Source organism: Polypterus senegalus, chromosome 17 (genome assembly GCF_016835505.1).
Source record: "Polypterus senegalus isolate Bchr_013 chromosome 17, ASM1683550v1, whole genome shotgun sequence".
NCBI classification, from domain to species: domain Eukaryota; kingdom Metazoa; phylum Chordata; class Cladistia; order Polypteriformes; family Polypteridae; genus Polypterus; species Polypterus senegalus.
Genome location: NC_053170.1, coordinates 75,424,100 through 75,447,452, shown reverse-complemented (window position 1 = coordinate 75,447,452; position 23,353 = coordinate 75,424,100). Strand labels below are relative to the sequence as shown.

The 23,353-nt window shown below is 41.7% G+C and overlaps 1 protein-coding gene across 1 annotated transcript in view; it reads right to left on the bottom strand.

Annotated features, from left to right (window-relative positions):
* Nucleotides 1–3,929, bottom strand: part of zbtb8os (zinc finger and BTB domain containing 8 opposite strand) — a gene marked incomplete at its 5' end in the record, with an annotated part of 38,269 nt that extends 34,340 nt beyond the window's left edge. The window contains one exon of the mRNA XM_039739928.1: nucleotides 3,755–3,929. Coding sequence (XP_039595862.1) covers nucleotides 3,755–3,929 — 175 coding nt within the window. The remainder of the gene's footprint in view (nucleotides 1–3,754) is intronic.
* Nucleotides 3,930–23,353: the final 19,424 nt, after the last annotated feature.

Genomic DNA, 23,353 nt, shown 5'->3' with positions numbered 1-23,353 from the left:
ATGATAAGAATGAAATCGACATGCCGACTTTAATCTCGTAATTTGCCATTAAAGTAGAACATTGTATACTAAACTTCATCTTAAAATGAATATTTGATTTATTATATTTTCTCAAACCCCGTCATAAGTTATTTAGCACATTAAATGTTTTGTGTTAAGTGTTTCCCAAGCCATGTTAATCAATACGTGCTTCTTAAACTGACTTACTCCTGCACTGAGGAGGCGCAGGCATCGATCACCACACAGAATACATTAATTAAATGATATTCCTGTTCTCTGAATATTTAGAATGCTAAGATAAATACTTGCTATAATTTTCATGATGAAATGCATTAAAGCATGTATTAATCATGTGGGGGCAGGTAGCATGGAGGTTGCACTGCTGCCTTGCAGCAAGGGGGTCCCGGGTGTTCCCTGCCTTGAATTTGCATGTTTTTCTGGTAGGTTTACTCGGCGTGCTTCAGTTTCCTTTCAAAGCCATGTAGGATGTGGGGTTTTGTTATGCTACATTCACCCTGCTAGTGTGTATGTGTTGCTCATATTCACCCTGTGATGTGTTGGCGCCTCGTTCAGGATTTGCTCCTGCCTCTCACACAATGCTTGCTAGAATGGGCACAATCCTGAATGGATGGCATATTTAAACATGCATAACAAAGATTTTTTTTAAAGCTCTGAAAACTCCATGGTCTAAGTTTATAACTAGTTTAAATTTCACAAAGATGTTTATCGTGTGGTGATTGGTTATGTGGAGAAAGAAAAAGGATAGGAACTGGAGGTTTGGTACATCAGACAGAGACAGCATGCATGCAATAAAGAAAGCCCGCTCAGAAGAACAGCCATTGATTTCCATGTTTGTGTCTCCGACCACCAGATCACAAACCCAACATTTACACAATATTTCAGTTAAACTTGTGCGATACCTATTCATACATCTAGTTTTCTGAAGCCTCATCACACCTGCCATAAAGTTCTCTACACTGAACGCACACCTGGTGACCCCTTACAGCGAGGGAGCAGCACTACCGCCTCACTACCGTGCATATTTAATACTTGCTTTAATGCATTTCATTATGAAAATATCAAGTATTTATCTTAGCATTCTAAATTTTCAGAGAGCAGGAATATCATGAAGTGAATGTATTATGTGCGGCAATTGCTGCCTGAGCCTTTTCTTAGTGCGGAGGAAGTCAGTTTAGGAAAAGCGCAGTGATTAACAACTGGGTCAGGGAACACTTAACACAAAGCATTTAATTTGCTACATTAACTTATGACGGGTTTGAGAAAATCTAGCAAATTAAACATTGATTTTAGGGTGAAGTTTAGTTTACAACATTCTACTTTAATGAGAAAATAAACTATGAGAATAAAGTGGAAATGTTGACTTTAATCTCGACATAAACGGCGAGAATAATGTGGAAATGTTGACTTTAATCTCAACATAAGCGTCAAGATTAAAGTGGAAATGTCAAGAATAAAATCAACATGTCGACTTTATTCTCGACATATAGCTTTTTTTTCTTCACTGTGGCCCTAATATGCTTCCATAGGGCTATACCACAAATAGCATTATAAATGCAAGTTGCAGTTTTATTATTTATGTATATAGCTTAGCTTGAAGCAAGGTCCATATTAATGCAATTTGCCTTAATGATGGCTCAGTTGGTAAAGATGTCTTACAAAGTTGCACTTGTTTTATTTTATTTGGTGAATACTGTGTAATGCACCTGGGCTTGAAGCCTTGAAGTAATAGTATTATTAATGGAAGTTGCACTATTATTTATTTTTTATTATTTTAAATATTATGCAGTTTAATGATGGTAAAGTTGTTTCAAAAGTTACTTTACATGTCAGTGGACTGTGATTGTTAACATAACAGAAAGTGTAGTTGGTTTACAAATATTCACTATTTATTCCTTTTCTAAGACATGCTCAGTGCAATATAACTTTTGACAAGCACCTCTGAATATTTTACTAAGTCTAAATGTCTCTTTGGATGGTTGAAAATATGTTGTCAAAATTTTATCTTAAGTTGTTTGCAAAATTTGTTCAATAAAAAGGTTCTATATTTTGACTGCAACTGTCATGCAATGTGATTCCTTCTCTTCATTAACGCCACCCCATTAAAAACTATCACTTTATGGGGCCATGCAAACCTGTATTAATACTTGTGTGCACATTAAATTTTTTTTTGTACAATGTACAATTCTCATGACAGTGGAATAGGTTATTCTTGGCCAGTCTTCTGCAGTAATTGCAGTGGAAAATGTGGTTAACATCCACTCATGCATGGGGAAAAAAATACCATTGAATACTGTGAAACTGGTATAATTTTGAAAAATACTGTGATATAGAATTTTGGTCATACTGCCCAGCACTACTGCAATATCAAGGATGGATGTATCAAGGAGAGAAATTCGACAATGTAGACATTTATAAACTACTACTGCCATATCTCTGAAATGGGAAAAAGTATTTAGAGTTAATGCAGAATTCGTCCTCCATTCAGCAGATAGCGGAAATACACCATTAGTATCGATCCCGGGGCACTGGAGAAAAAACTCCATAGGAATATATTTTATATGAACTATTTTGATTTGTTACACCAAAAGACTCCCCTCCCTTTCCAGGATATGAAGTTTCAATGTCTGTTGAATACAATGCTTAATCAAGGGACATTTATAAATGTACCTATATCCAAATTAAACATTGTTTTATTAAAGAATTCTCACTGTATGGTACATCACTAAAGTACTATGAAAACGAAACCAAGGTAAAATCTGCTGAACATTATTGATGACACCCCTTTGAGTTCCCTTTTCTCTTTTAAAACGTTATAGTGTTTCATTACAAAACTCTTAGAAATAAAAAAAAACTTTGAAATCAAAAGAATAAAATAAATTAAATAGGCATGTGCATTGGATTAAGCGGTTGAAGTACAGCAGGCGGATGGAGAGATGAATGTAGGGATGATTGTACATTACCACTCCTTGATCACTGTGCAGCTACTTTGTCAATACTTTAAAATCGTTAAATGCTACTACAGCTCTGTATGTAAAGTCAGTTGTCACAATGATCATACGGCTGCGTCGGGCAGTTGACTGGGCAAAGTGAAGCACCGAATGGTTTTGAACATTGGCGGCTGCGGAAAATCGTCTGCTATTTCTGTTAACTTTTTGCTGACGAAAACCAATGTTAGAACAACTGGTTTGGTGTTTCATTGATACAATTATACATTGAGAAAAAAAAAAACAAATTACAAACACAAGAGGAGCACATCATCATTTAAAAATCAGCCAAATGTCATAACGTTTTAGCTTTAGTACTTTTTCTTGGGATGCAGCATACTCACAACAACTCTACTATAACAGTTATTTGCAAAGAAGAGACGTAATACGTCCTACCTAGATTTCAGCAAAACGGGGCTAATGCAAGTTTACGATTTAAATGTGTGCTCCTAGGATAAAACGGCTAGCTACCATGTAATCTTGCCATGAATTACGAAAAATCTCTTATTAGTCTAGTCGTCTTTTCACTGGAGTCCTCCAATTCATCCATCCATCCACCTACCCACTCTTCCATATCCAAGCCGAATTTTCCCTGCTGTGGTCTCTCGAAGACGAAAACGGGGTCGGTTATGTCGGCGTCTTAACTCGACCCCGCAATTCTGTTATCCACATAGGCCCAAATAAAGGTGCTCTCGTGCCACGGAATACAAACAGCTTAAATTAAATACTGAGACAGTCTGAGTGCTCACATTCGAACTTCTTATTAATTCGGGGATACTTCGCTTTGACAGCCTTCTGCTCCTCAGTCAAGTCCAGCTCTCGATCCTCCATGGTTCTGCTTACTGCAAAAATTCTCCCACGTGCTACAACAACCAAGGAAGTGAAAACTGTTCGGTGACAAGGCGAACGAGGAAGTTCAGCCAATCAAAAATTCTTCTGCACGTGATGCGAGTGAAGCCCTTCAGTTAGTGATGGGCGGAGTGAAGACTTCCAAACCCCAAGAGTGCCGGAAATTGTATCGAAGATTCGCACTATTCGACCCTTGCCTCTCTAACGACATCTCCTGGCAATTTGCATTAACCGCTGCACGGTGTCTGTTAAGCTTTTTTTTATGTTTAGCTGCTACGAAGAAAAGGGCTCGTCAACGACTACTATGGAGGAATATTTCGGACAAAATTAAATAAATAAATAAATAAATAAATGCATAAATAAATAAAAGTACTGTGAAATGTGAGCATAAATAAATGTGTCATGAAATGAGAGCCTAAATAAATAAATATGTCATGAAATGAGAGCATAAATAAATAAATGTGTCACGAAATGTTTTTTGTTGCTTATTTATTTATTTCATTTTGTCCGTAACATTCCTGCAAACCGTCATGAAATACGACTTGAAATAAAACTGTCACTTTCACTCGTCAAAGTTGAGAGGGTGGGCTCTAACGCGCCCTCTAGTTACTGATTGGTGAATCGATAGCACAATAATTAGAAAAATGCTTACTACTGCCGATGAAATTGATTCTGCCGAAGATATTATGTATTTATGAGAGAGGATTGAAGATTTATCGGAAGAAATTACAATGTTGGCGGCTTACCGTATATTCGCAGCTACTTTTTCAAACAACTTTGCCACTGATCAGTTGTTTGAAAAAGTAGCTGCGAATATGCACCTGACTTTATACTCGTAAAACAAGGGTCAAACATTTAGTTCAAAATATTAGTTGGAGCTCTTCTGGGCATTCCATGTCAAAGTACCTAAACTAATACAGCCGTTGCAGCTTACCGTATGTCAAACTGGCTCATTCGCCTTGTGATCGTCTTCTCCGATACAACATATAGATCTGCAATCTGGCGTACTTTTAAACCGCATAACAGAAGGTGTTCTATTGACTCAGCTGGAATGTCAAAGGATGGACGTCCAGAGCAGGGAACTGTGTCACCTGAACTGGAGTGTAGTAGAGTCCGTTCCAACTGTTCTTCGATAATTTCAAAAATAGTTTAATCTATATCGGAGTCTAAAAGGGCTGCCAACATTGTAATTTCTTCCGATAAATCCTCAATTCTCTCACTGAAATACGTAATATCTTAGAATCCATTTCATCGACAGTAGTAAACATTTTTCTAATTCATTCTTGTGCTATCGATTCACCAATCAGTAACTAGAGGGCGTGTTAGACCCCACCCTTTCAACTTTGACGAGTGAAAGTGACAGTTTTATTTCAAGTCCGTTTGCAGGAATGTTAGGGGCAAAATGAAATAAATAAATAAGCAACAAAAAACATATTTCGTGACAAATTTATTTATTTATGCTCTCATTTCATGACATATTTATTTATTTAGGCTCTCATTTCATGACACAATTTATTTATGCTTACATTTCACAGTACTTTTATTTATTTACGCATTTATTTATTTTATTTTGTCCGAAATATTCTCCCATAAACGACTTCCTGTGTCTATTACCTAAAAAAAAATAACTAACTTTACAGGCGGAATGTACAATATGACAAACGAGTTTAAACAAAACAAAATAACACGCCTCACTAATGGAGCCCCAGGTCTTATATATAAACTGAAAACGAGACTCGTCATTTGTCCCCAGATGTTTTCTTTGCTCTGAAAACCGAGTACACGGAAAATAAAGGTTTAACCCAGGGTTGCCCAACTCACGTTCTGGAGGGCCCCCAGTGGCTGCAGGTTTTCATTCTAACCCTTTTCTTAATTAGTGACTTGTTTTTGCTGCTAATAAACTTCATTTGAATTAATTTTAATTGCCTTGTTTTTAAAGATTTGTTGCCCTGAATTGCTTCATTACTTTCCTTAAAAGGCACCCAAAAAGAAATGAAATGTGAACTGAGTGAGCTAAAAAAAGACCAACTAAGGGTCTCAAACTCCAACCAATTTCACTCCAGCCAGTTGCTTAATTAGGCTCTGATTCTTGTTGCTAATTAAACCCAATCTTTAATTCCATGGCTTGTTGCTGCTCTCATTGTGCAATAGCATACATTACTGAAATTGTTGAGTTTCTCTTTTCTAAGAACCCTGTTAAAATGTTTTGGGGACCTGAGCAGATCAACATTCCTGAGACCTTTGTCTTTCTTTATTTTCAGATATTGTTATATTACACAGTTTGCTGGTTATGTTTTTGTTCATTTTATATATCATTATTGTTTGGCTGCTAATTAAGTAAAATTAAACAATTAAGGGGTCTGAGTTTTAAAGAGCAACTCAAATAAAATGAATTCAAAAGAAGTTAATTAGCAGCAAAATATGGTCACTAATTAAGAAAAGGGTTAGAATGAAAACCTGTAGCCACTGGGGCCCTCCAGGACCGGAGTTGGGGTCACCTGGTTTAACCCACTATTTTGCCATAATATAGAAGCGCACATTTGAGACAAAAAATGAAATTCTTAAATTAAGAAACAGTGTTTTTCCATCTCCTTAATATTCATTTAAGCTGTCACAGTCACATGTGTCAGCAGCTCTGATTATGCTGTCCTATGTGACTTGACTGACTAAGGTAGTTATTTTTCGTGTTCTGCGTGTAGTGCAAACCCGAGTTCAAGTTGGATTAAATCGCCACCTTAATTAAAAAAAAAAAGATCATCAGTGATATATTAACAGTATTATTTGATATGTATTTGTAATGAGAAGTCAAGCAAAATGACACCTTTTATTGGTTACTGAAAAGATTATAATATGCAAGCTTTCCATGCAACTCAGGCCCGTTCTTCAGGCAAGATGTAATTACATTCAATGAGGCCTAAGTTACCTCAAACACTTGCATGTTGTCGTCTTTTTAGTTAGCCAATAAAAGGTGTCATTTTGCTTGACTTCTCATTGCATCCATAATGGCTAACATGGTTTAACACCCTTGTAGTATAGTATAAATTGACAAAATAATTTGGAGAGATACTGTTCTGCATAAGAGATCTGTTCTAGAATCATTCCCACTTAGAACCACCATCAAAAAAGTGATGACTAATTTGCAGAAAGCAGCTCACGTATTAGTCCATCTTCTACTCATTGCCACTTGACCTCTATGAATCCATTGAAAAGTATTATAACCTTCACACAAAATTCAAAGCTGTCAATCCGGAGCAGGTCAGACAGGCTGAGAGACATGATGCAGATGTGGTCACCAGCATACTGTCTCACAGACACACAAGGGACACTCTAAGGTGAGCACGATAGTATTAAGTGATTCACAATCTGTAGTTGAAATCTCTATTTGTAAAGTGTAATGTGAATACAAGCATGTGCTGTACATCAAATTACAAATGTCATTCATACAGAAACAGCACCTTGGCCATCAAGAACAGTCACTGTCGATGCCTTTGTGGTGAAAAGAGAACTTAGCGAATATGGAGGTCTGTATTAAAGATCCACTCGAGTGCTGCAGCGGCAAAGAGCAGTGGAATAAACACATCTGGACCTGCTTTCAAAAAAGCATCTGATTTTTCCAGCAACATCCCTCCTTCACAAACACATTCTTCAAGGTCGGGATAGGCGATCAGTACAAAGTCCTCTTAGTCACAGCACAGCATAATAATGAAATATTACCTTAAATAAAAATAATAGTTCTCCTGTCTGTAACATTCATAACCAATCTTACAGTTACAGAAGCATAACCCCAATCACTAACATATTTTCCGTGTACCCCCCATTAACAATCAAAGTAAGAATATATTCCACCTGATTTTAATATTTAATAATTCAGACACCTAAACTTGCAACCACTAGCCATAACAACAATTGAAATTGTCAGTCAAATGTTTCGTTTTGTTATACACATGAAACAAGATGCAAATTTACTTTTGATATATCCTTATAAATTAAGGGATATTTATGAGAAGAGAGTATAATGGCGAGAGAGGTGTTGTTACCCGTATTACTAAAGCTCTTCTTTACAGCATTATGCATTCTACCAATCATCATTTGTAAGATGTATAATTTATAGTTTTGTTTCTTGACACTAAGCATTATCGGGCACAATCATTTAAAATGTATTGATGATCCACAAACATTAATTTTGCCTAACAATTTTGTTGAATTTTTGAAATCTGGTGATGCCATATGCAGTTCCAATGAAGCTTGATGAATTAATATTTGAAACGCCAAGCTTACATGTTTAGTAGAAATGACCCCTCATTCCTCCAGTGTGGTTCTAAGCACTAATCTGACTTGTGCTGTGTAAATAAAGTGCTTTTTGAAGCACAGAGCAGACATGGGCACTAGGAATGAAACACAGACTGTGGTTCAAAACACGGAGCAGACATATGCATTGGAAATGAAGATTGGAGGATGGTATGAAGCACTGTGCTGACATGCGTAGTACAATGGACATTGTGTGAAACCTTAACACATTCAAAGCTGTTGCGCTGTACATTGTTATGAGTCTGACAAACATTTGAAACTTAACCCGGTAGTGATAGTTTGTAATATGTATTGACATTACACACTTCAGTTGATATAGTTCAGTGATAAACTGAAAATACAATTCAGGTAGTTGCTGACAATTCATTATTGTTATTGTGGCTTGCTGTGATTTCCTTTGTCTGATAGACATTGTCAAAGATATATTATATTTTATATATTATTATACAAATTACTGCGGTGGGTTGGCACCCTGCCCAGGATTGGTTCCTGCCTTGTGCCCTGTGTTGGCTGGGATTGGCCCTGTGTTCGGATTCAGTGGGTTAGAAAATGGATGGTTGGATTATACAAATTAAGAGTTTTACTGTAAAATGTATTAAACTTCATATTTGAGTGTTTGGAGACACTGGTGTCTTACTGAATTTATATTGTAGAAAAACATAACATAAACAACTTTCCAGCATGCTTAAATGTGTTTTCATTTCTGATCACTATACAACACTTCCCTTTTGGGACAAATTGCTGCAAAAAATTTCAACCAATCAGTGCCTTCCAAACATCCAACATGACAGTGTGAACCTTTATCCTCTTAAATTATACAGTATACTGAATTCCCTACATTTACAGTGTCCATTTTAGAAAGTCATCATTTTTACTTGTTCACATTATTAAACAAAATTCCTCTTTGTCATAGACTATTCGTCACTACTCATGAGTCCCACTTCATTGAGATTCTGTGTTATATGCTGTATACACAAACGTTTTAAAGGGAACATTTATTGAACTGCCTGTAACAGACTTACAATTTTAATTGCCTTGTTTGCTAGTTAGATACAGTTCATTATCTATCTATCTATCTATCTATCTATCTATCTATCTATCTATCTATCTATCTATCTATCTATCTATCTATCTATCTATCTATCTATCTATCTATCTATCTATCTATCTATCTATCTATCTATCTATCTTTGTACGTGTTATATGATTACAAACATGACAAGTTAAAGTCTACTAACATGTCGTCTAATTCTAATTGCAAAACTCCTCAGAACAAATTCTAAGACTAATAGACATCTTTTTTAAAAAAAAAAAAAAAAGCACAGAGTTTTTATTGTGGGAAACTCTTCTTAGGAAAGCATTTCCCACACCACAAACACATTACAGATAAAAGCACACGCAATCTTTTTCTTCTCTCTGTCTTCTCTTTCTTTCTGTCATAATCTCCACTCCTCCACACAAGTGTTGTCCTCTTTCCTCCTGACTCTGGCTCCCGGAGCTATGGCAGGCAGCTCATTTTATATTTTCCCGAAGGTGTTTCCAGTGTTCCCAAATCTTAGTCTGAGAGTACTTCCAGAGTCCCCACAGCACTCTCTGATGGCACCCAGAGAACCCAACAGAGATACGCCAACAAACGCCAAGTCCCATGATGCCCTGTGAGAATTCAAGGGGTCTGCCATCTAGCACCCTGGGGGAGACAAAGCCGAGCACAAATTTTCTGCACCTGTCTTTCCATGCTGCGGGCATCCCTGCCAGGTAAGGTTCCTGGGTGGCGCCCTTTGCATATATTAATACATATTGGATTCGTCTCTTTTTTGAATCTATACTAATAAAAGGCAAAGCCCTCACTGACTGACTGACTGACTGACTGACTGACTCACTCACTCACTCACTCAATCACTCACTCACTGACTCATCACTAATTCTCCAGCTTCCTGTGTAGGTAGAAGGCTGAAATTTGGCAGGCTCATTCCTTACAGCTTACTTAGAAAAGTTAGGCAGGTTTCATTTTGAAATTCTATGCGTAACAGTCATAACTGGAACCTACTTATGTACATATATACCGGCCATAGCCTGCAGCTCGGTCGCCGTGTAAGGCGGAGTTGCGTCCCTCATCATCACGCCTCCCAAGTAATTGAGTGCCTGCCCATATAAGGCCGTCCGTCAGTGGCAATCCAATAGAAACACTCTGCCGCTAAATATTCGTGGGTGAAGGACTGTGCTTATGCAGATGAAGATGAGATGGTCAGGGTGGTGTTTGGCACAAACTCAGTGAAACTGCGAGAGAAACTTTTAAGTGCCGGGTCTTAGCTAACATTAAATAAAGTCGTGGACATCGCATGAGATAGCACAAGCACAGCTGAGAACCTTCGATGCATGTACTCCGACTGGCTCATGTGAATTGACTGTGAACGCAGTACGCAGACAAAAACAAACAGTTCCAAAGAGCGCTGAACAAAAAACGCATTACACAATTGAGAAGACAGCAAAAGATTATGAAGCAAGTGATGCATACAAGCATATTCATAAGTGCAGCTACTGTGGAAACAAAGCACACGGTGGAAAAAGTCAATGTCCACCTAAAGGAAGACAGTGTAAAAAAAAATCTGTGCATGCAGTGTGTGATGTCTCAAATAAAGAGCAAGATGAGTTGTTTATTGATGCAGTAAGAAAGGAATCGATGAATGAAACCTGTTATCTTTACAACGGTTGACAAATACAGAATGTAACTTGAACAGAACACATCCTCCAAATACGAACCTGATTAAAAGAAATAATGATAATCAAATCCTTGATGACAGCAACACTCATAACAGTCACAAAACAATTACATTGACAATCATGTTACGTTATTTTTAAAATGTTCCCTTTTCTTTTTCATTACTTCTTTAACACACTACTTCACCGCTGCGAAGCGCGGGTATTTTGCTAGTAAATCTATATTTGAGCATAAAATGAGCATTTTATATATGCATACATACACAGTTTAACCCTTCCATTATTGTATCTATATATAATCTTCATTTGGATCTTGATCTTTGTTTGTCCACGAATGAATTAGAAGAAGAAGCACTAGATGGCAGTAGAGAGACAGCTAAAACATAGGCATTGCATTAAGAATCTCCTCAAGGCTTATACTACTGAAGACTGTAGTACTCCAGTCACACTTCAAAACACAGACATTCAAACTAAACAAATTGTTGTGCTTTAAATTATAATAACTAAAGAGATCTTCATTTAGATCTTGATCTTTGTTTGTCCGCGAATTCCACGCATGTGTAGACCACCTTCCAGTTTAGTACATTGTTGTTACTCATGGATGTCAACAATGTGCCGGAATAACGAAAGGGGTGGTGGACAGTGTTACGCTGGTTAGCTCCTGAGGCCTTGTTAGAGAATGAGATCGCCGAAGATAAAAGGTATGTGCATACGAAACATATGCATGAAAGAAAGACAGTGGGTAAAATGAATGACAACGTAACAGCACGTTCCGGAAATTATTGTTACGTTGTAGCCGGCGTGTGCTGCACGTCACACAGTTGTACCGTGGCTTGCTCACATGTCAGTGAAGTGATCCCTATTTATGCTTTAAAGAGCCTGGATACCTATGTGTCCCCCTTTTATAATCAATGCTCCATGTATATTGCCTTACTCTTTGGACTGCCACAAAGCAACCTGCGAGATTGGAGAAACAACAACAACGTTTATTTATATAGCACATTTTCATACAAAAAATGTAGCTCAAAGTGCTTTACAAAATGAAGAATAGAAAAATAGAAGACACAATAAAAAATAAAAATAAGTCAACATTAATTAACATAGAATAAGTAAGGTCCGATGGCCAGGGTGGACAGAAAAACAAAAACACCAGAGGCTGGAGAAAAAAAATAAAATCTGTAGGGATTACAGACCAAGAGACCGCCCAGTCCCCTCTGGGCAATCTACCTAACATAAATCAAACAGTCCTCTTTGTATTTAGGGTTCTCATGGAAGGACTCGATGATGATAGTCACGTAGACTTCTGGCTTTCAGTCCATCAATGTTGGAGCATCATGATGCTTTGAGTAGGTGGTGGTGGCGAAGGCCGCCACCACAAAGAAACCGGAAAAAGAAACAGAAGAGAGAGTTGGGGTCAGTACGGATTTTGGAGCCACTATGAATAGTTATTATCATGAATTGAACATACAGGTGTGCTGTGATTTGTTCTGACACCTGACTGAAATTTATCAAGAATAGCATGTTTATTGAGGTGGTCATTTAACTGCATAATGACTGCCTTCTCTAGAATTTTACTTAAGAAGGGCAGGTTAGAGATGGGTCTAAAATTTTCAAAAGCAGAGGGGTCAAGATTATTTTTCTTGAGTAGGGGTTTAACTACAGCAGTCTTAAGACAGTCTGGGAAGACCCCCGTATCTAATGTCGAATTTACTATGTCAAGAATATTGTCATAAAGGTTGAGAAGACATCGTGAGAGGAAACGATAGCGTCGTGAAAACGAGATGGACTGTGAACAGGCAGAAGCAGAAATGCTCCTACACCACAACATAATTATTATTCGGACAGTGATTCCGAGTTGGCCGTTCCTATCGAATCAATGTCCAAGGGTTTTCTTTTGTAATTTTGTTTCCCTTATAAAAAATCATAATGCTGTGCGATGAAGGGAGCAGTTCACGACTGGCAGCCGCGTTTAAACAGGGAACCCTTCACAGACAACTTGGGCGCACATGGCTAATAAATCTGTATTTGAGCAAAAAAAGAACATTTTATATATGCATACATGCATATTTATATGATACTAGCAAAATACCTGCGCTTCACAGCAGAGAAGTAGTGTGTTAAAGAAGTAATGAAAAAGAAAAGGAAACATTTTGAAAATAACGTAACATGATTGTCAGTGTAATTGTTTTGTCACTGTTGTGAGTGATGAGTGTTGCTGTAATATATATATATATATATATATATACACACACACACATATAAACATATATATATACATATCCATACATATATACATATACACATATACACATATATATATACACACACATATATACATACATATATATATATATATACATATATACACATACATCCACATATATATACATATTGTAATAAACGAAGCAACAGACAACATAAAGGTTTAGGGTTTCCAGCCCCGTGTACTGAAAAATTATCCACAACAAAAGTAAATTCAGGGTCAAAATGCATAAACAGAAAGCTTCACATATGCACAACGCCAAAGATGGCGTCGGCGGACATTTTATGGAGGATGAGCCAGAAGTCGAGGAATGCTGGAAAGGAACCGTGGGGGAAGATGGGATCGATGACATCAGGAACAATGGAGGAGGAAGGGCGGAAGTAACGTGCTGTGAGAAGAATGAGGGTTATGGCGGCGGAGCGTCTTTTTTTCTGCAAGAAAGAAAAGAAGGTTAGTACCCCGCCACTCCCTGCCGGCGAATGTCTTCCCAAGCGTGTTAAGGTCCGTCTGCTGTCCCCTACTCGCGCGCGTGTGACACGACCCCCCCTTAGCCCAAAACCGTCAGGTCGGGCGGACCTAACCGAGAGGTCGTGAATACGAGAGAGGGCATCGGCATTGGCCTGAAGGTTGCCGCGACGATAAGTGACGGTGAACTTATACGGTTGCAAATCCAGAAACCGCCTGGTGACCTGCGGATTCGACTCTTTGTGTAGGGACATCCACTGAAGCGCAGCATGATCAGTCACCAGAGTGATTTCGTGACCCAACAGGTAGTAACGGAGATGGGTCACTGCCCACTTAATGGCCAGGCCTCCCTCTCCACTGCCGCATACCTGGTCTCTCGGTCCAGCAGTTTCCGTCTTAAGTACATCACGGGGTGCTCGACACCATCGACGCTTTGGCTCAACACAACGCCCAGGCCTGTGTCCGAAGCGTCGGTCTGGAGAATAAAAGGGAGACCAAAATCAGGTGTCCTTAATACTGGTGCCGACGTTAGGGCCTTTTTTAGGTCACTGAATGCATGTTCCGCCTTGTCGTTCCATACCACATACAAGGGAGCGCCTTTCTTTGTTAAAGTGGTCAAGGGTGCTGCCCTTTCGGAGAAACGGGGTACGATCCGGCGGTAGTACCCCACCAACCCTAAGAAAGCCTGCACCTGTCTCTTGGTATTCGGACAGGGCCATTTCAAGATGTCTTTGATTTTTGAACATTGTGGTCTCACCTGTCCTCGTCCCACCAGGTAGCCTAAATACTTGGCCTCTTTCAAGCCAAAAAATCACTTACAAGGGTTTATGCGGAGGCCGGCTTTAGCTAGCGTCGCGAGGACAGCAGAGACCTGCAATAGATGCTCCTTCCAGGTGCCGGAATAGATGACTACGTCATCCAGGTAAGCGGCACTATAGGACTGGTGGGGCTTCAGCACTCTATTCACCAGACGTTGAAAGGGCCCCTTGCAGCCCAAATGGGTGGACCTTGTATTGCCAATGTCCGCTAGGGGTGCTAAAGGCCGTTTTCTCTTTTGCAGATGCCGTTAAGGGAATTTGCCAATACCCTTTCGTCATATCAAGAGTAGTCAAGTATTGAGCCGTACCCAGCCACTCAAGCAAGTCATCTATACAGGGCATCGAGTAGGCATCGAATTTGGAGACCTGGTTTAGACATCTAAAGTCGTTACAGAACCTCCAGGAGCCGTCTGGCTTAGAAACGAGGACGATAGGACTGGACCAGGGACTATGGCTTTCCTCAATAATCTCCATATCCAACATCCGCTGCACCTCCAGTTCCACTTCAGATCGTTTTGCCTCCGGGAGTCTATAGGGTCTCTCCCGGATGATTACTCCGGGGTCCGTGACTATGTCGTGCTCAATCAGCGAGGTCTGGCCCGGTGATTCGCTCACTACTTCAGGGACGGCTCGGATTGCGTGGGTTATCTCCTGCAGCTGTAGGGGTGTCAGCTCGTCACAGAGGTTAAGGGCAGATGTGCATGTGAATAGGGAGAGGGATCTACGTGGGTCGGGAGACTCCTCCCTGTCCTTCCAAGGTTTTAATAAATTTACGTGGTAGATCCTCTCACTCGGCCGACGATTGGGCTGTTTAACTAAATAGTCGACAAGCCCCTTTCTTTCCTTAACCTCGTAGGTTCCTTGCCAGTGAGCTAGTAACTTAGAGTGGGAGGTAGGAACGAGCACCATCACTCGATTCCCCGGGTGGAACTCCCGGAGGGCGGAGTTCCGATTGTAACACCGGGCCTGCGCTGCCTGCGCACGAGTCACGTGGTCCTTTAGGAGCGGCCTGATCTTATCGAGCCTGTCGCGCAGTTGCGCCACATACTCCAATATATTGGAGGAGGGAAAGGCCTCAGCCTCCCAGCCCTCTTTTATTATGTCTAAAAGTCCTCAGGGTTGTCGCCCGTACAATAATTCAAAAGGGGAGAAGCCCGTAGAGGCCTGTGGCACTTTCCGGTAAGCAAAAAGCATGAGCGGTAGGAGCTGGTCCCAATTCCTGCCATCGGCGTTGACTACGTTGCGGAGCATCTGTTTAAGCGTCTGATTAAAACGCTCCACCAGCCCGTCTGTTTGAGGGTGGTAGACAGACGTCTTCAGGTGCTTTATTCGCAGTAATCTGGCAACTTCCCTGAACGTATCTGAGGTGAAGGGAGTACCCTGGTCCGTGAGGATTTCTTTGGGGATACCCACTCTAGAAAATAGGTTGACTAATTCCCGTGCGATATTTTTGGTGTTAGCGGAGCGCAGGGGAACCGCCTCTGGGTATCGGGTAGCGTAATCCACCATGACCAATATGTACTTATGGCCACAGTTCGAGGGTTCTAGGGGTCCTACTAAGGGCACCCCTATTCTGTCAAAAGGGATATCTATTAGGGGTATTGGGACGAGAGGAGCGCGGTCCCTCCTAGGAATCTGGCGAATCTGACATTCCGGACAGGATTGACAGAAGCGCCGGACCTCCTCGTTGATCCCGGGCCAGTAAAAGCGGAGTTTGATTCTCTCCAAAGTTTTTTCGGCCCCAAGGTGGGCGCCAAGGAGGTGAGCGTCACGTCCGGGCTCGAACCAATGGCTGAGGCCCTCAATGAGCCCGACCCCTATGATCTCACTTCCTGTCTTCTCCTTTAAAACCTTCTCCTTTTCCCTAATGCCCTCAGTTCTGTCATGGACTCGGTTTTGTGCACAGCAGTGCTATCATTTGTAAAGAACGCTTTGCAGCCAGGAAACCAAATTATACGGGTGGCTGCCCCAAACCTTGCTTTGTCTCATCGTGGCTTTTGTGACAATACATATATATATATACATATCTACATATACACACATACATATATACACACAAATACATATATATATATACATACACACACACATATATAAACATATACAGTATATACATATACATACATATCCACATATATACAGTGGTGTGAAAAACTATTTGCCCCCTTCCTGATTTCTTATTCTTTTGCATGTTTATCACACAAAATGTTTCTGATCATCAAACACATTTAACCATTAGTCAAATATAACACAAGTAAACACAAAATGCAGTTTTTAAATGATGGTTTTATTATTTAGGGAGGAAAAAAAATCCAAACCTACATGGCCGTGTGTGAAAAAGTAATTGCCCCCTGAACCTAATAACTGCTTGGGCCACCCTTAGCAGCAATAACTGCAATCAAGCGTTTGCGATAACTTGCAATGAGTCTTTTACAGCGCTCTGGAGGAATTTTGGCCCACTCATCTTTGCAGAATTGTTGTAATTCAGCTTTATTTGAGGGTTTTCTAGCATGAAGCGCCTTTTTAAGGTCATGCCATAGCATCTCAATTGGATTCAGGTCAGGACTTTGACTAGGCCACTCCAAAGTCTTCATTTTGTTTTTCTTCAGCCATTCAGAGGTGGATTTGCTGGTGTGTTTTGGGTCATTGTCCTGTTGCAGCACCCAAGATCGCTTCAGCTTGAGTTGACGAACAGATGGCCGGACATTCTCCTTCAGGATTTTTTGGTAGACAGTAGAATTCATGGTTCCATCTATCACAGCAAGCCTTCCAGGTCCTGAAGCAGCAAAACAACCCCAGACCATCACACTACCACCACCATATTTTACTGTTGGTATGATGTTCTTTTCTGAAATGCTGTGTTCCTTTTACACCAGATGTAACGGACATTTGCCTTCCAAAAGTTCAACTTTTGTCTCATCAGTCCACAAGGTATTTTCCCAAAAGTCTTGGCAATCATTGAGATGTTTCTTAGCAAAATTGAGACGAGCCCTAATGTTCTTTTGCTTAACAGTTGTTTTGCGTCTTTGAAATCTGCCATGCAGGCCGTTTTTGCCCAGTCTCTTTCTTATGGTGGAGTCGTGAACACTGACCTTAATTGAGGCAAGTGAGGCCTGCAGTTCTTTAGACGTTGTCCTGGGGTCTTTGTGACCTCTCGGATGAGTCGTCTCTGCGCTCTTGGGGTAATTTTGGTCGGCCGGCCACTCCTAGGAAGGTTCACCGCTGTTCCATGTTTTTGCCATTTGTGGATAATGGCTCTCACTGTGGTTCGCTGGAGTCCCAAAGCTTTAGAAATGGCTTTATAACCTTTACCAGACTGATAGATCTCAATTACTTCTGTTCTCATTTGTTCCTGAATTTCTTTGGATCTTGGCATGATGTCTAGCTTTTGAGGTGCTTTTGGTCTACTTCTCTGTGTCAGGCAGCTCCTATTTAAGTGATTTCTTGGTTGAAACAGGTGTGGCAGTAATCAGGCCTGGGGGTGGCTACGGAAATTGAACTCAGGTGTGATACACCACAGTTAGGTTATTTTTTAACAAGGGGACAATTACTTTTTCACACAGGGCCATGTAGGTTTGGATTTTTTTTCTCCCTAAATAATAAAAACCATCATTTAAAAACTACATTTTGTGTTTACTTGTGTTATATTTGACTAATGGTTAAATGTGTTTGATGATCAGAAACGTTTTGTGTGACAAACATGCAAAAGAATAAGAAATCAGGAAGGGGGCAAATAGTTTTTCACACCACTGTACATACACACGCACACACACATATATATATATATCTATACTAATAAAAGGCAAAGCCCTCACTGACTGACTGACTCACTGACTGACTCATCACTAATTCTCCAACTTCCCATGTAGGTAGAAGGCTGAAATTTGGCAGGCTCATTCCTTACAGCTTACTTACAAAAGTTGGGCAGGTTTCATTTCGAAATTCTATGCGTAATGGTCATAACTGGAAGCTATTTTTCTCCATATACTGTAATGGAGTTGAGCTGGATGGCCGTGGGGGGCGGAGTTTCGTGTGACATCATCACGCCTCCCACGTAATCACGTGAACTGACTATCAACGCAGTACGCAGAAAACCAGGAAGAGCTCAAAAAGTGCTGAAGAAAACATGCATTATATAATTGAGAAGGCAGCGAAACAATAAGAAGCGAGCGACTGACATATACAACCATATTTACGAGTGCTGCTACTTCGGAAACAAAGCACGGTGTAAACCTAAAGTTTAAATTAAGTTCATAGACAGGCTGCCGCTAGTGTTTGTAATTTAGTGCCTGCCCATATAAGGCCGTCCGTCAGCGGCAATCCAATAGAAACACTGCCGCTAAATATTCACGGGTGAAAGACTGTGCTTATGCAGAGGAAGATGAGATGGTCAGGGTGGTGTTTGGCACAAACTCTGCGAAACTGCGAGAGAAACTTTTAAGTGCCGGGTCTTAGCTGACATTACATACAGCCGTGGACATCACACGAGATGGCACCAGCACAGCTGGGAACCTTCGATGCAAGAACACCAAGCGGCTCACGTGAACTGACACAGTGCACAGACAAAAAGCAACAGTTCCAAAGAGTGCTGAACAAAAACCAAATTACAAAATTGAGAAGGCAGCAAAAAAATATGAAGCATCTGATACATGCAAGCATATTCATAAGTGCAGCTACTGCGGAAACAAAGCATCCGGTGGAAAAAGTGAATGTCCCGCTAAAGGCACTACAAAGTGTACACGGCACCCCTGGTGCTGGGCATTTTGGAGTCACAAAGAATCTAAAGTGGTTACGCCAAGCTTTTTACTGGAGCCGAATATGGAGGGATGTGGAGGATTATTGTTGTCAATGTGATGCTTGCACCACCAAGAAAGGCCCAACAGGGCAGTCATCAGCACCACCGTAGCAATACTAGGTGGGGGCACCTATGGAAAATAGCTGTTGATATCTTTGGCCCTTTTTCACATTCACTCAGGGGCAATTGTTATGCCTTGGTTGCAATTGATCATTTCACCAAGTGGCCTGAGGTTTATGTGCTTCCAGATGAATAAGCAGAGACCATAGCAGAGGCTCTCATTGATGGATTTTTCTCCAGATTTGAAATGCCAGATAAATTACACTCAGACCAGGGCCGGAATTTTGAAAATCAGGTATTCCAGCAGAAGTGCCATATGTGCATCCTAAACACCTGAACAAAACACCTTTTCACCCGCAAAGCGATGGACTCACGGAGAGGTTCATACAGATGCTTACAACACAGTTGGCTCTTGCCACTTCTCAAGACCAGCATGACTGTGATCAGCAGCTGCCGTTGGTACTCTTAGCCTTTCGGTCTGCGCTGCAGCAGTCTTCTGGGTGCACACCTGCCCTACTAATGTTGGGAAGAGAACACCCTGATACAATGGCTGAAGTGTCTGGTTCTGAATATGCATGCAAAACTACAGAATCACATAGGGGCTATTCATGCATATGCCAGGGATCACTTCCATGTAGCGGGCACTAGTCAGAAATGACAGTATGATCTGAGAGCTCAAGGCCAACCTTTTCAAGAGTGTGGTCAGGTTTGAGTCTATGGACCCAAACGAACAAGAGGACGCTGCCTCAAAATTGGACAGCTCCTGGGTAGGGCCCCATCAGGCACTGGAAAGGGTAGGAGAGGTCATGTACTGGGTTCATTTGCCCTCACCAGTGCGCTGTGTATTCCTCCAACAGTAGTATTTGCTGACCAGTGGAGGTGTGCTGAGGGGGTATGGGTCCCTAAAGAGGAGAATTCCAGGAACATCGACCAGTTCCGAATGATCTCCCTGCTGAGTGTACAAGGTAAGGTATTTTTCAGCATCATTTCCAAAAGACTGACAGAGTTCCTCCTAAAGTATAACTACATCGACCCCTCTGTTCAGAAGGGGGGGTAGGGGGTTCCTAGAGTCCCTGGCTGCCTGGAGCACACAGGTGTGGTAACTCAGCTGATCAGAGAGGCTCACGAGAACAGAGGCAACCTTGCTGTGTTGTGGTTAGACCTGGCCAATGCCTTTGGGTCTGTACCACACAAACTGGTTGAGCTTGCACTACATCGCCATCATGTTCCCAGGAAAATCAAGGATCTGATCCTGGATTATTATAACAACCCCAGGATAAGGGTCACTTCTGGGTCAGAAATATCAGACTGGTATCAGCTTGGCAAGGGGATAATAACAGGGTGCACCATCTCAGTTATTCTTTTTGCCCTTGCCATAAATATGATGGTCAAGGCAGCCGAGGTAGAATGTAGAGGGCCCCTGACTAAGTCGGGTGTACGACAACCCCCGATAAGAGCCTATATGGATGATCTAACCATCACAACAACATCGGTCCCAGGGAGCAGGTGGATCCTACAAGGTCTTGAGAGACTCATCACATGGGCAAGGATGAGTTTTAAGCCTTCCAAGTCAAGGTCCATGGTGCTGAAGAAGGGGAAGGTGACTGATAAGTATCGATTTGCTATTGCAGGAACAGTCATCCCATCCATCACAGAGCAGCCAGTCTTTGACTCAAGTCTGAAAGACACAGCTGCCATTCAGAAATTCACACAGGAGCTTGGGACATGGCTCACCAAAGTAGATAGGTCTGGCCTGCCTAAGAGGTTTAAAGCCTGGATCTATCAGCATTCAATCCTGCCCCGGGTCCTATGGCCTCTGCTGGTATATGCAGTCCCATTTTCAACAGTTGAGTCCTTTGAAAAGAAGATCAGCAGCTTTCTCGGAGGTGGTTGGGACTCCCACGCAGCCTCACCAGCGCAGCACTGTATGGAACTAGGAACATCCTGCAGCTACCATTTAGAGGCCTCACGGAAGAATTCATGGTAGCACGCACCAGAGAAGTCCTACAGTACAGGAACTTAAAGGACTGTAAGGTGTCAGCAGCTGGCATGGAGGTGAGGACAGGCAGGAAGTGGAGGGTGGAGAAGGCTGTGGAGGTGGCAGAGACACGCCTGAGACAGAAGGCTCTGGTTGGCACCGTGGCAACAGGTAGAGCAGGTCTGGGCTACTTCCCAAAGACCCAGGTCGGCAAGGCCCAGGGCAAGGAGAGAATCCATCTACTCCAGGAAGAGGTCCGAGCAGGGGTGGAGGAAGAGAGAGTGAGCAGGGCAGTAGGACGCCGGCAACAGGGTGCGTGGACAAGGTGGGAGAGCACTCTCCAGCGTAGGATCACATGGTCGGACATCATGCAGGGAGATTTCTTTCGTGTCCGGTTCCTGGTGCAGGTGGTCTACGATGTCCTGCCAAGTCCAGCAAACCTCCACGTCTGGGGAAAGAGCGAGACACCATCCTGCCCACTTTGTTCAGGAAGAGGCTTTCTAGAACATCTACTAAGCAGCTGTCCTAAGGCATTGGCAGATGGACGCTACCGGTGGCGCCATGACAAGGTGCTCAAGGCAGTTGTTGAAAGCTTGACTGCAGCCATCAAGACAAGCAAACACATCCACGGCCCTAAGAAGTCAGTTACCTTCATTAAAGCCGGAGAGCAATCCCAGGCAAAGGCAGTAACAACAGGCCTCTTCCACACAGCCTCTGACTGGCAGCTGCAGGCTGACTTGGGAAACCAACTAAAGTTCCATTAGGAAATTATAACTACACCACTCCGGCCAGACATGATCATTACATCTGAGGCCTCAAAACAGCTGGTCATGCTGGAACTGACAGTGCCCTGGGAAGAACGTATTGAGGAAGCTAAGGAGAGGAAACATGCCAAGTACCAGGAGCTGGTACAGGAGTGCAGGGGCAGAGGCTGGAGGGTACTCTATGAGCCTATAGAAATAGGTTGCAGAGGATTTGCAGGACACTCACTCTGTAGAGCCCTCACACGGTTGGGCATAACAGGAGCGGACAAGAAGAGGGCCATTAAATCCGCAAGTGAAGCTGCAGAGAAAGCCTCAAGGTGGCTTTGGATGAAGAGGGCCGATCCGTGGATTGCTACTGGGACACAAGTTGGGGAGTGATCAACCCCGGCCGGGTCACCTGAGTGAGGGTGTATGATGTTGCGAGACCCGAAACGGCTGATGACCTTAGGATACAACACTGATGATGTGTCCCAGTGCATCCAGGTGATGTTTCTTATACAGCCCCCTATCGTGGATGATGCTCTGAAATGGAGAGACAAAAGGAATGATCACCAGCTTCTACTCAAGAGGGAAATCAAAGTTTAGCCTCTTTCATGTATGGTGCACAAAATTAGCAGATGTACAGTAATCCGCCCCACCAATCTCTGCGATCACCCCAACCTCATCAACAGCAACGGCTGCCAGCACATCTCAGTGACTTTGTGCTTCTTCGGGGACAAGGAGCTGGGGGAATCTGTGTAACGTGCAGGCAGTACTTTCTAACCTTGTCAGAAGGAATGGGAGTGCTGGAAGGGGGGGTTTCCAGTTGTAAGGGGACAACATGCCTCTGAGTAGGGTTTTTTTGGGGATCGCTGAGAGTTTTTGTGTTGGGAGGAGTGCTCCGTAACCCCGGAATAGCAGAGTCAACGATAGTGCTCCATTTTGTACAAGTAAAATAAAATTCAAGAGGCCCGGACAGCTAAGAGTGTTCCTGTTTTGATTTACCCAGATTGTTACAATATTATTTTTATATATACTACATACAGTGTATACTGTATATATTATATTTATTTTTTTCTTTTTAACTCAGCAATTTGAGTAAAAAAAATACATGAAATCATGTATGAATCATCAGACGCTGCAGAAAGGCAAGCAGGCAGTGAGAGTACATGCAGATGTGAAAGGCAGTAGATAAACTAATAGATAGGGAAGACACTGTAGATATTAAACTGTCAGAAAAAAATAGGGGAGGCAGTATATAATAGGCAGACAGACAAGGCACAGAACAGATAACTATATTAGCCATATATTAGTTTTATTTTAAATACTGTATTTATACTATATATACTGT